Source organism: Chaetodon auriga, chromosome 13 (genome assembly GCF_051107435.1).
Source record: "Chaetodon auriga isolate fChaAug3 chromosome 13, fChaAug3.hap1, whole genome shotgun sequence".
NCBI classification, from domain to species: Eukaryota; Metazoa; Chordata; class Actinopteri; order Chaetodontiformes; family Chaetodontidae; genus Chaetodon; species Chaetodon auriga.
The window spans coordinates 25,263,536-25,277,686 of NC_135086.1; the positions used below are offsets into that span (position 1 = coordinate 25,263,536).

The window sequence follows — 14,151 nt, forward strand, 5'->3', positions numbered from 1 at the left end:
GCAGCCGCTGCCCTAATCCACCTATTGACCTCCCGTTCCTTCCTACCCTCCCTTGAGAACAAGACCCCGAGATATTTAAACTCCTCTACTTGGGGGAGATCCTCCTCCCCACCTGGAGCGAGCAGTCCACCCTTTTCCAGCTAAAGACCATGGCCTCAGACTTGGAGGTGCTGATTCTCATCCCAGCTGCTTCACACTTGGCTGTTAACTGCCAAAGCAAGGGCTAGAGGTCATGGTTCGATGACGCCAAGAGACAAGATCCTCAGGTCACCAAACCCAACACCTTCCACGACTCGGTTGCGCCTAGAAATTTTGTCCATAAAAGTTATAAACAGAACCGGTGACACAGGGCGGCCTTGGCGGAGCCCAACCCTCACCAGGAGCAGGTTTGACTTACTACCGGCTACGCGGACCAGAGCCACACTCCGTCGGTACAGGGACTGGATGGCCCCCAACAGAGATTGGACAACCCTTCGTTGAACTCCCCAGCTCTGCTTCATTTTAGGAATACGTGTTGGTGGGATTGAGGAGGTCCTCGAAGTATTCCTTCCTCTGCCCTACTATATCCCCACATGATGTCAGCAGTTCACCACCTCCACTGTAAACAGTATGAGCAAGTTGCCGCCCCCAAGGCACTGGATGGTTTGCCAGAACCTCTTTGGAACTGATCGTAATCTTCTTTCATGGCCTCACTGAATTCCTCCCACGTTTTTGCCTTGGTGACCGCCACGGCCACACACCGCTTGGCTCAGTTGACAATTATGCTCCTCTCTTCACCCGAGTGTCCAGCACATGTGGCCGCAGGTCAAACTATATGAGTATAAAGTCGATCATTGACCTATGACCTGGGGTGTCCAAGTGCCAAGTGCACTGATGGATACGCTTATGTTTTAACATGGTGTTAGTTATTGACAAACTGCGACTCGCACAGAAGTCCAACAACTGAACACCGCCTGGATTCAGATTAGGCAGGCCATTCCTACCAATCACACCCCTCCAGGTCATGCTGTCATTGTCCACGTGAGCATTGAAGTCCCCCAGCAGGACATTGGAGTCCCCAGTCAGAGCATTATCCAACAGCTGTCCCAAGGACTCCAAAAAGGGTGGGTACACTGAACTGCTGTTTGGCACAGAAGCGCAAACAACAGTCGGGACCCGTTCCCCGACTCAAAGGCGCAAGGAAGCAACCCTTTCATCTAGCGGGGTAAACCCCAACGTACAGGTAGAGAGTTTGGGGCCTATCAGAAAGCCCACCCCTGCCCCCTGCCTCTCACCACAAGCAACTCCAGCATGAGAGAGAGTCCAACCCCTCTTGAGGACTTGGGTTCCAGAGCCGGCACTATGAGTCAAGGTGAACCCAACTATATCTAGTCTGTAACACTCAACCACTTCCACAAGCTCCAGCTTCTCACCCACCAGAGAGGTGACATTCCATGTCCCAAAAGCTAACTTTTCCTCAGGTCATTAGGGCTCTCAAACCCCTCTGCCATGATAAGGTGGCAGCTCAGGGAGTTCAGTGGAGTTCTTCCACTTCAACATGCTCAATCATATCATGTAACATAACAAGCTACCAGGACTTGAACAAAGAATTACCCATAGAAACATGTTGCACTTGTCCATTTTGTGCCAGTATAGTGGGAGATGGGAGAAAATAATTACCTAATCAGAGAAGAGTGTGCAAATTATGTGCTTAGTTCTAACATGCCTGCAATCTTCAGTCTTTATTAAAGACAAGAGAAAACCTGCAACTTTGTATTTTTGGAGATATATATTATATATTTAACAAAAACCCAGCCATGCATTAAAAACAATTCTTGTCATGTTACGTACTTGGATATTAATTTAATAAATGTTTGATACATGTGTGCAGTGGTGTCCTCCATGTCGAGCCTTACTGCCTGAACTGAGAAAAGCTTCAATCCAGTTGGCTGGACAGATGAAGTTTGGTACTCTGGACTGCACCATCCACCACAACCTCTGCTCAATGGTAAGTGCATACATATTCAGGCTGTACCATTATGAGCTTAAGACAGGCACATACCACAAACAGGTTGATGATTTGTCTTTCTCTCTGTTTCTTAGTATAATATTCAGGCTTATCCCACCACAGTAATCTTTAATGGTTCCTCTGTTCATGAATATGAAGGACAACATTCAGCTGATGGCATCCTGGAGTTCATAAAGGTACTGTTCCATATCAATTGCATACTAATACACATTATTTCTGTTACTTTCGCTTATAAGAAGCAATTCTAATTCGAAAATTTTGAAAGAGAAAATCGGGATTCTTGTTTAATCCAGAAATTTGCAGATTTACATGAACATAGCTCATAAAAAGAAAATGCCTGCACACTGCTGATGCCTTCCCACCCATAGTTTTGACAAAATGTTTGAATTAGCACCTAGAAAAATACATCTTTGGCTGAAATAGATTATTTCTGTCTCAACAGGATCTGGTTCACCCATCTGTGGTGGTCCTGGATCCTTCCAGCTTTGCTGAGCGAGTTAAAGGTAAAACTAGTTCCGACAGCAACAGATAGTTCTGGTACTAACTGCAGACCAGGGACTGATTGCACAACCAAAGATGTTTAAATTCATTGGCTTGTTTTTGGTATTTCATGAACTTAACAAACATAAACAATAACTATGCAACAATAAAAATGTGTTTCCATACAACTTTTTTTTATGAGTGTTAAAAAACACTCGCGTTAAGTTCAGATGTGTATGTCTCGTAGAGCTGCCTAAATCTCTCATTAATGTCTTTAAAAGACGTAAGTATTGTTCCTGATTCTGATTTGATCTTATGGATGGTCCTGTCATTTTCCATTTTTCGGAATTGTCTTGCTAATAATTTATGTGGTTTGTCTCTGAATTCAAAGTATTTCTGTTTTGTAAACATGAAAGCCCTACTAATTTTGACTGATAATATTTCATTAAGCCTGTATTTGAGTGCTGAAATTTTGGTGTGCTTTTCTAAAGAGGGTTGGTGGGCATTTTCCATATCCAGCTGAAGAATTTCTCTCTCAAGTTCTAATTGATTAGTTTTATTGCGTTTTTGAGGGAAGATCGGTAGGAAACAATGCATCCTCTTAAATAAGCCTTGCAGGCTTTCCACAACAGCGTGGGAGGGATGTCTTTTGTATTATTGGTTTCAAAAAACAATTTAATGTGAGATTCTAGATAATCACAAAACTTCTTGTCTGTGATAGGTTGAGAATTAAATCTCCAGTTTCTCTGTTATAAGAGAATATATATCTGGAATATATATCTGGAATTTCCCCTCACGGGACAAATAAAGGAATATTGATCTTGAGTTTAATTATTTCCACAAAGCTATAATGAGAATGAAACAGGACTGTGATCAGAGATAATCATGTTATTATATTTAGCATTAAAGGAGAATGGCATTAGTTTGCCGTCAACTAAAAATTATTCAAATCTCGTGTGAACATTGTGTACTTTAGAGTGAAAGGAATACTCTCTGCCAGATCCGTTAGACATGCGCCATACATCAAATATGTTCATATTTTCCATATGCTTTTAGAAGATTACATGCTTTGGAGGATTCCACCCTCACTGGAGAGGATCTGTCCAAATAAGTATCTAGCACTAGGTTTAAGTCACCACCTATGACTAAGTTAGTAGTGGAGATATCTGGTATTAATTTCAGAACCTTTCTGAAAAATTCAGGATTGTCATTGTTTGGTCCATATATTAGAGTTGGGTGGTATCCAAATTTTGATACCATCAAACCTTCCCCACATTTTCGCGGGGTATACGGTATTACCGTGACTAATTAAAAATCACTTTGAAGGGCACCGTTACATGCGCACAGTTCAGACGGTCAATGCTCACGCTAGAAAGCACCAATTCTAACTTGTAGCATACCAGAATGACAGGGAGAAACTCTGCTAAAAGCCTCTACCAAGCATTGCCACCCAAATGAAACATAAGTCATACCCGAAGAAATGCACATGTAACGAAAACATGAAAATAGCGCATGTCAACGGTACTGCATCTGCTGATCTCGCCACTTCACGCAAACCACACAAGCCTGGTATCATATGAAAGCAGAGAGTCTGAAGATCACGAAGATGTCTGTCTCCTCACTGTGCGACGAAAACTCGGTGAGCTAGCAGCCAGAGAGTAGCAGAAAAAACTTCAGGACATACTTGTGTTAAAACATCTGTAAACATGCTCAGGTTCATTTTTTTAGCATGTACTTTTGCACAGTCACCTTTTTCTCGAGTAAAAATTCAACCAGATACACTGAACAGAGTGGACTTCATTTTTGTTATGACAATGCTACAATTATTTTAGGCCCCTATAGACCTATAGAGCATATAGGTCTATAGGGGCCTAACATAATTGTCAAAGTTTATAATTGCCATGACAGAGTCCATGGTCTCTTTTAACTCACCACTGAGTTTGGCACACAGGAGGCTTTGGTGGATGAGGCAATGTAGTGATCTCATCTGCGGAACCGCGGCTGCCATCCTCGCAACGAGCCCCTGATCCCTGCCAACCATCGAGGGCGCACCATCTGTCACCAGCATGTTGACGTGCGCCAAATCTAAGTTGTTCTCCTCAAAGAATGCAGCAATTTTGGTGAATAAAGTCTCACCAGCGGTCTGCCCCTCCTGGGGAATTAGTCCAAGCAGATCCTGGCAAAAACATTCTCCATCAAAAAATTGCACAGAGACAGAGCTGTGCAACATCACCGTTATCTGGCGACTCATCCATGGCCAAAGACATCACCTCAGCCTTCCTTAACTTCTCAAAAAGCGTCTCGAAAACGTCCGATGCAAGGGACTCGACTCTCCTTATATTTGACGTGTCAGATGTTGGAATTTGCTTGATCGAATCAGTAATGCTTTTTCGTGTTTTCTCATCTGTTACCACCACATCAATGGATGCCAGCATACACTCCTTGACTGTCTCTGAGCCTGTAAACGGCTTTTTCTTTTTTCCCAATATCCATGTCACTCGTAACGATGCTGCCATTGCTCTCTCTTGATCCGTACAAGCCCGGAACAATATCCGCCATCTTTGCTCATAACAAAATGTAAGCCCCGATATCTTCTGCCTCCGAGCGGCAGAGCCCGGTGGAAAAGTAGTGTTAAAGTTAGCTTGCGTTGTGTTGAAATGTCTTCTCAAATTATACTTTTTACACACGGCGAGGCACTCGTTGCAGATTAAGCACACAGGATTCTCATCGACAGCGATAAACGCGTATATCTCTGTCCATTTTTTATTGGTCATTTGCAGTCCCCCAAAATATATGTCTGGCTAAAACAGGTATATTCTACCTGTTTTTCCACCATGACTTAAACGTGTGCATACCACCTCCTACTGCACGAGAGAATGTACAATTAGTCATGGTCATGCGCTATATGAGACTGTCCATATGTAATAATTACAGTACACTCTAAAGACCGGTATAAAATTCCTCAGGGGCTGGACCTGGCCTGGGGGCCGCCAATTGAATAGCCCAGCTTTATGCGCAGCATTTTTTTTTTTTAATGACGGTAATGAAACTGATACCGTTGCTATTTTTAGATACAGCAGGATACCTTATTACCGGATTACCACCCAACCCTACCATATATGTTCAACAGGGTTATTGGTGTTGAATGGATTTCCCCCACGACTATGACATATCTTCCGTCCCTCTCTACTATCGTGGATAAATGCTTAAATGGAACTCCCCTGCGGATCAGGATGGCTGTCCCTCTAGCCTTAACTGGGAGTGTTAGAGTGGTATATCTGTTGTATCCATCTGCACCTGAGTCTAGTGTGTGTCTCGCTGGACATTATGTAGGGTGATTACAAATCACTGTTCTTTGCCTTCTTAGGTATACATAATTAAGAGTTGAATGCCACTCCAGCCACCAGCCTCCCCCTTCCAACCCCCCTCCCATGTCCACTACACAGACATATAAACAAAACATTGTCAGTTAACGAATACGCGTAATGTAACCTCTCTAAGAAGAGAATAAACTCTAGCAACCAACTGTGGCTGAACTCTTGATCCCTGAGTGAAACTAGTAGCTCTACAGTTATAATTCCTTTGACAAAACTTATATGGCTTTAAAAGATGGATTGTGCATCCTCCATTAAGAAAACTGAAAAAGTAAATCGACTCCAAAGAGCGTTTTGTTCTTATAAAGGTAAACAAATAAAATAAAATAAAATAAAATAAAATAAAATAAAACATAATAGTAAGGCCTATTCCCCTTTAGTCAATTTAACAGACAGACCTTATGTTATTCAGCAGTGAAATCAGACACATATCAGTAGTCTTGCTGTCTTAATTATAAAATAAATCCTCAAATATATTCCTATTCATTCAGGAAAACATGTAGGCCATCCTAGTAAATTCTGACACTCATATTGCCAGATGTTGTCTGTACTAGGTACTATGACATTGAAAACGAAATGAACGAAAGATAAAACTTTTCTAAACAGATATTGCAATGCAGTAGGCTAGCCTACAAGGAAAAGAAAAATGAAGCAAAATAATTTACTAGGGGTGGGACTCGATTAAAAAAATTAATCTAATTAATTAGAGGCTTTGTGATTAATTAATCTCAATTAATCGCAGTTTAATGATATAACAATATTTGCCACAAGAAGCCACATTTTTCAATTTAAATGAATTTTGGTATATGACTGAATCAAATTATAGACACATACATACACTTAAACAACAAAATATTGTTTATTTTGCATCGGTCTGACAATGACACTATAAATCATAATGGTGGCTATATTCAAGCTTTCATAGAACTTTATTTAAACTCAAGCTCCAGTGTGGGTTGCCGGGACGGCTTGCTCGTACTCGGACCAGGACTGCTAGCACTAACAGCTCCGGCGGTTTCTGTGCTCGCTGCAACATGCTTTGCTTTCAGGTGGTACCGTAGGCTTGATGTGCTTCGGTGGTAGGCAAATTCTTTTTTGCACAATTTGCACAAAACCACGCTCTTATCAAGGCTTCCATCAGACAGTTTTTTAAAATGAAACTTGCCCTCCATTAGTCCAAGCAATGTACTCTCATCGGATTCCTCCATGTTAGTTGTTGTTAGCCTCCTAGCTCTGATGCGTCTTGTGCATCAGTGTGATCGGTGGACCAGGAACTCGTGCACTTATAAATGTTCCGTGTTGTCTGGAGTGCAAACTGCGATTAAATGCTTTCATTTTTTTGACACGTTTTTTTTTTTTTTTTTGGTAATTAATTAATCGTAACTAACGCGTTAAAGTCCCACCCCTATAATTTACCTATGCTCTCATTAGGTGGCTGAAATTTGTCAATATCTCCCTGTGTTTGTGACCTTCAACCATCATCTTTGAATAAAGTGAATGTCTGTCCTACGATTGGGATTTGCTTGGGCCAAAGTGGCGTTCCGCATATCGATGCGCCTCCTCTGGGTCTGTGAATGTGGTACTGTTCCCATTGTGCGTCACTCTTAGTTTTGCTGGGTATAACAGTCTGAATTTCACTTCAGGCTTGTCTCGTAGCAAATTTCTGGCTGGGGTGAAAGCAGCACGGCGCTTCAAAAAGGCGGGCAGAAAGTCTCTGAAAATTTTAATTCGCTGTCCTTGATATGAAAGGCCTTTAGACTTTGTGACCCTCTGTCATATGTCCTCAAGTTCATGGCAGTAGTGCATCCTTAGGATCAGATGTCTGGGTGGTACATCATCCCCGGGGCGCTCCCGTAGAGCCCTATGTACTCGATCTATCATTGGCTTTTCATCCAGCTTTAGGACATCTGTTAGCAATTGTGCCACAAAGTCTCTGGTTTTCTGTCCCTTTTCTCTCCCCTCCTTAACTCCAGCAATTCTCAAATTCTGTCGTTTAGACTGACCCTCTAGGTCCAAGCACTTTTCTGAAAGTTGTTCGACTTGGCCATGCAGTTGCTTTACTTTAGCCTCAAGTTCCACCACGGTAGCTGAGCTAGCATTAGCCGACTCTCCTAAACTGTTTAGCGCCTCAGCTTGGGAGTCTATTCGGGCGTTTATTAAAAAATGCAGAGTCACTGTCCATTTCTCCTCTCAAAGTCGTACTCACGTCAGCAATCTTTTCATCAATTTTGTTGCAGATGTCTGACTTGACTTGCGACAACTCGGTTTGCAGTGATGCTATAGCGGCCAAAACCACCTGGTTGTCGTTGCTCAGACCACTCAACTCCGGGTGGTCTCTTCCAGTCTGGCTCGCTGCTTCAGCTCAGCTTCCATCATCGTTTGACTCAGTCTTGGAATTAGCCTTTGGCTTCCCCATTTTTCTTAACTAAAAGGCATTTGAAGTGTTATATATACAAAATCTCCTAGACTTTGGGGTCTAAAGTGTACAGGTTTTGTTTAAATTGTAATTTTATTGTGAAATTTGTAGGAGCTACAGTAAGGCGCGTCTTATTCTACCATGGCTCAACAGCGCCCCCTGGGATTATCATTATTTGGACCTTGGATGCCAGTTTGAGTGTCGATATATTATCCTGGACAATGATACGTCATCCCGATTGATCATGAATGACCTTAAACCAATTCCAAAAATTGTGATGCAGTGAAAACATAAATAATATATATATAATATACTCACTAAAGAACAGTACAAACAAAATACATGTAATGTTTGACTTCAGCTTCATTGATTTTTAAAAAATATATGCTTATTCTGAATCTGATGTATTATGGATTTAGGAACACTGTAAAACTCTTATAGGTTAACAGTTTGTATGCAAATGATTACATTCTGTTTTATTCCTTCTGTCTCTTTTGGAATCAGAGTTGTACACCCCTAGAATAATCATTGTATGGTGCATATAAAACCTGACCTGGCCACCTTTTTTTGTAGTCTATCCATTTCTGCAGCTCTTAAATGTGCTTCGTGCAAAAAACTATTTTGGATTTAAGTTGTTTAATCCTGTTTGAAACCTGTTTTATTTTAGCTGTTTCACTTATCCCCATGATGTTTTCATTTTCCAACATAGATGTAGTCCTGTATAGTTGGAGAAAAAAAATTAGTAAGGACAATGCCGTTAAATGCCCAGCTAACACAAAAAAGGATAAAGATGTTACAGAAACTGTGAACATAGAACAGTCTGCCATATATGTGCTCAAGGCAGTGGGCGCATGCGTCGGTGTTGTGTCTCTCCGCCAAACACCTCTGTCAAAAACTGACTTTTTATGAAATTTTAAGCAACTTTTTTACGTCATACTTTTTAGATCTTGTTTCTTTTTAACTACTCCTCCTAACCAGAGAAACAATTTAAGTAATCAGACGCTTTAATCTCAAGCAAACTAAACTAGCTGAGCACAGCTCAGTCGACCATGGCTCCACTTACCTCGCCATCCGGCTGTCAAAGCTGTTTCGCCCTCAGCAAGAAAATCGCTGAGCTGGAGCAGGGGATTTCCACTCTATACAAAATCCAGGAAGCTGAGAGACACCTGGACACTATCCTCTTCGGCCCTGCACAAGTCTCTGCCACCAGTAAAGAGCTTGAGGCCATGGCTCCCTGCTCGGCTGCTGTTTGCACTCCTTCGGCTGCTGACTCCACGCAGTGCTCTACTACAGTCCCGGCCGTGGGTTCCACTCCACCCGCTGCTGCTTCTGTTCCTGCCGCTGCTACTGCTGCCTCGATACTCGGCTCTATGCAGGCCGCTGCTACCGCACCGGCACCACTGGTTCCGCTCCACCCGCCTTTCCTGAGGACCCCTGGTTCCAGCTCGGGGCTAAACCCAAGGTCCCAGTCAGCTCCAGTCCTTTACACCCGGACACCTGGGTGGTTGTCGGCGATCTCAAAAGGAGAGAGAGGCTGTCACGTCACACTCCCACAACCTGTGACATCCAGCTACAAAATCGCTATGACATCCTGGACTCAAACGAATTTCCAACACTGGCTGGGAACCTGGGGCCTTCTCCTTCACCTCCCAGGACTTTAAATGATTTCAGCAGATCTCCACCGCTCCCGCCTGTCCCAGTGAGCGCACCTGGGTGAACAACTCACCCCACACCTCACTGAGCACAGCTGAATTTCACCCTGGCTCCGCGGGGCTCTTCTTCTGTCTGCCCTTCATCATCTGCTTCTATACCGTGTGCACAGTCTTATCCTCCGCCACTGGTAGCCGGTAGCGCTCAGGTCACTGGACACGCCACCTTGAAGCCTCAACGGTCCTCATCCCGGTCCACGACCGCTTCTGCCCGACGTCGGATCCTGAAGGAGGTCACACTCCGGCGCTCCGGTGGTCTTCCTCGTCCAGAGCCAGCGGGGAATCCCTCTCCCAGGCTTGACAAAGCAGCCTCCACACCGCATCCGTCTGTCCGGACGCACAGCGCAGACCACGGATCATCCAGCCACGGGACGTCACAACCTCCACCACCTTGTCCCCTCATCTCTCCAACCACTTTAGTAGTGGGCGATTCAATAACCTGGGGAATTTGCTTCTTCAACGCAGCCACTCACTGCTTTCCAGGAGCCACAGTCCCGGTTATCCTGGAGAAACTTCCCAGTCTGCTGCGGTCACTCCCATCCTCCATAATCCTTTATCCAAGGAAACACTGGAGAGTTTTGCCCTGGTTGATGCGAGGACACTTGGCCGAGTTTTCTCCCAGGTAAACCCAACAACCTGCCTTTCAGATCCAATTCCCACATCACTTTTAAAGACATTTTATGGATTCTTCGAGGAACAGATTTTAAATATAGTGAATTGCTCTCTTCAGACGGGTGTCTTCCGTGCTGCCTTCAAAACGGCAGTGGTGAAGAGCAATGTAGACCCCAGCATTTTTAATAACTACAGAGGTGTATCCAGAAAAGCTGCTTTTTAACCAACTAAATTATTTCTTAAATACTAATGACATTTTAGAGAACTATCAGTCTGGTTTTAGAGTGAACCACAGTACCGAGACAGCCCTTTTAAAGATTTTAAATGATATCAGGTGTAATGTGGACTCACAAAAACTCACAGTCCTGGTGCTACTGGATCTAAGTGCTGCCTTTGATACAGTAGATCACCACATTTTATTAAACAGACTCAGAAACCTGGTGGGCCTCTCTGGTACTGTTTTTAATTGGTTTTACTCCTATCTCACAGACCGTTGTTTCTATGTAAGTTTGGATACATGTTCCTCTGGAACCCGTGAAATGAAATGTGGGATGCCCCAAGGGTCAATTTTAGGTCCAGTATTTTTTATCTTTATATGCTTCCCCTTGGGGATGTCATCAGGAGACACGGCATCAGCTTTCACAGCTACGCTGACGATACACAGCTTTACATTGCTGTGTCTCCTGATGACACATGGCCTATTGATACCCTTTTAAACTGTGTTTTAGACATCAAGTCATGGATTGCAGAGAACTTCCTACAGCTCAACCAGGATAAAACAGAGGTTTTAGTTATTGGTCCTGAAGGCAAGAGAGAGACACTTTTACCAAAACTGCAAGGTTTTACACCCTCACAATCTGTTAAGAACCTGGGCGTCATTTTTGACACTGAGCTTAGTTTTATTCCTCATATTAAAAATCTAACAAAGATAGGTTTTTACCATCTTAAAAATATAGCCAGAGTCCGCCCGTTTCTCTCTCAGGCTAACACGGAGGTACTGATGCATGCTTTTATCTCCTGCCGTCTAGATTATTGTAATGCCCTGCTCTCTGGTCTTCCCAAAAAGACTATCTATAACTTACAATTACTCCAGAACTCAGCCGCACTTGTGCTGACGAGGACCAGAGGGCGGGAGCACATTACACCGGTTTTAGAATCGCTGCATTGGCTCCCCGTGTGTTTCAGGATCGATTTTAAGGTGCTTTTATTAGTTTATAAGTGTCTTAACGGTCTTGGGCCATCTTATTTATCTGACCTGCTTTTATCATATCAGCCCTCGCGGATCCTGAGGTCCTCTGGCACCAGCCTTTTAATTGTTCCAAGGGTTCGAACCAAAACCCACGGGGAGGCGGCATTCAGTCTTTTAGGTTTTAGGTCTTTTTATTCTATTGCCTTTCAAGTCTTAGGTCTTTTTATTCCATTGTCTTTTATGTTTTAGCTCCAGTGCTTCCTCATGGGGGGCCTCCACGCTGGGAGGTGTGTCTGGTCTGCCCGCCGGGGCGTCGTCATGGGGACCCCTCGGGCCCGGAGGACTGGGGGGCTCTGCCCTGTGTGTGGAGTCCACCCTGGTCCACCCTGGCACTATGTGTGGGGTCCAACCCGGTCTATCTGGGTCGGGGGTCTCTGTTGCGGCGGCGCTCCCTGTGGCCGTGGGCTGTGATCCCTTGCAGTGTGGATGAGCTCCCCATAGGTGGTTTTTACCTCTCATGATTCCTCAGTGCCCTGCCATGTTATTACACTGACAGTTTCGTTGGTGTGTGTGTGTGTGTGTGTGTGTGTGTGTGTGTGTGTGTGTATGTGTGGTTGTGTGTGTGTGTGTGTGGGCATGGTGTGCTGTGGTTTTGTAGGTCTGTGGGTGTGTTCTTCTTTCTATTGTACTACTGTTTCATGTTTTTATCTTTTGTCAAGCACCTTGTGTTGCATTTTTTTGTATGAAAGGTGCTATACAAATAAAGTTTGATTGATTGATTGATTGATTGATTGATTGATATTATCTTCCCTCCCCTGAAGTGCTATAAACCTGGCCATTTTTCTCCAAATTCCCCAAAAATTAAGTGGGGTACACTGATCCACATTTGCATGAGAAGCAACTAATCTGTGAACAGTGAGGAAGCCTCATCTACCATGTGAAGTGCACCCTGCTATATCATGTATACAATATCTGGACGGTTATTCAAAAAGAAAAGACGATAAAACAACTATATTGGATCTACATTTGAACCAGATTTGGGGTGTTACTGCAGTCTCTAAAACTTGTGCCTCTCTTATTGCTTACTCAACAATATACTTGAAAACACAGCTCAGAACTAGCCTGGAAGAGGGGTGGATATTTTCAATTCTGCAGGAATTTAAATTCTTGTAATTGTAGTAGTCGTATTTCGTGTAACTCATACTCTTGCTGAGTGTAAGAGCAGAACTATGACTAGAAGTAGGAACTCAATAGACAAAGTTCCTAGTTCTTCTTCCAACTGCCACTGCTGTCTCTTTTTTTCTCTGTGTTTTGTTGGTTGCAGGTCGAGCTGAAGGACAGATCTGGGTGTTGGATTTCTATGCGCCATGGTGTGGTCCCTGTCAGGCTCTGATGCCAGAGTGGAGACGCATGGCCAGGGTACAACCCACACTATACACATCATATACACACCATTCACACAGTGCAAATGCCCCACACACTGAAACAACCTGGACTGTGTAGAGGAAAGCAGCACAGAGTAATACTAACTGTTTGACTGTACATCTTCTGGAAAGTAAACTGTTTTGTTTTTGTTTTTTCCTGAACCTGACAAAATCCTGCAGAGACTAGAACACAGACTAGAAAAACACTTTCTCTGTATGCAGCAGGTGTCTCTTTGATGCACCAGAAGATTTGTGCAAAACTCATTATTCCAGTGTTTTTACTTGCAGCATTTTTACTTTTTTTCAGTTGCAAACTGACATAACACTAAGCTCACCAGATGGACGACATGCTTTAACATAGCCTAACTGATACTAAAGTTTTAGGCCAATACAGAGCAGTGTTTAATATTTTAAAACTCATAATATTGGCAAACACATTTGTTTTTGTTTTTTTTATCAGGGCATAACAAAAACAAACTTTTTTCAGTTTGTTTTTTGGGTATTTTGTGCCTTTTGTTAGAGAGTCTGACAGTGGAGAAGTGACAGGAAATGAGGGGAGAGTGACGGGGAATGACATAAGTCCCCTATGCCAATCATGGGATGGACCAAGCAGTGTTCATCCATTTGCAGAACAAACACAGCTTGAGGACCAGACAGAAAGTTTGCATACAACTGTTTAGTTACTACTGCTAGTAATCAACAGTACACAGAGCGTAACTTATCTAACCTGCATGTCTCCTTCTTTCCGTCCCTCACCATCCAGCTGCTGTCAGGTCACATCCAGGTTGGTTCCATTGACTGTCAGCGCTTTCAGTCATTCTGTCAGAGTCACAATGTGAGGGCATACCCTGAAATCCGCCTGTATTCTGGTAACACCCAGCAGCCAGACCACTTCATGTATGTACCACTCTTAAAAAAACTCCCTCTGTATGTACAGAC

At 43.4% G+C, this 14,151-nt stretch overlaps 1 protein-coding gene across 1 annotated transcript in view; it reads left to right on the forward strand.

The window, feature by feature from the left end:
* Positions 1-14,151, forward strand: part of dnajc10 (DnaJ (Hsp40) homolog, subfamily C, member 10) — a 70,269-nt gene that overhangs the window by 46,695 nt on the left and 9,423 nt on the right. Inside the window, exons 16-20 of the mRNA XM_076747452.1 lie at positions 1,871-1,987; positions 2,083-2,184; positions 2,451-2,511; positions 13,113-13,207; positions 13,976-14,109. Coding sequence (XP_076603567.1) covers positions 1,871-1,987; positions 2,083-2,184; positions 2,451-2,511; positions 13,113-13,207; positions 13,976-14,109 — 509 coding nt within the window. The remainder of the gene's footprint in view (positions 1-1,870; positions 1,988-2,082; positions 2,185-2,450; positions 2,512-13,112; positions 13,208-13,975; positions 14,110-14,151) is intronic.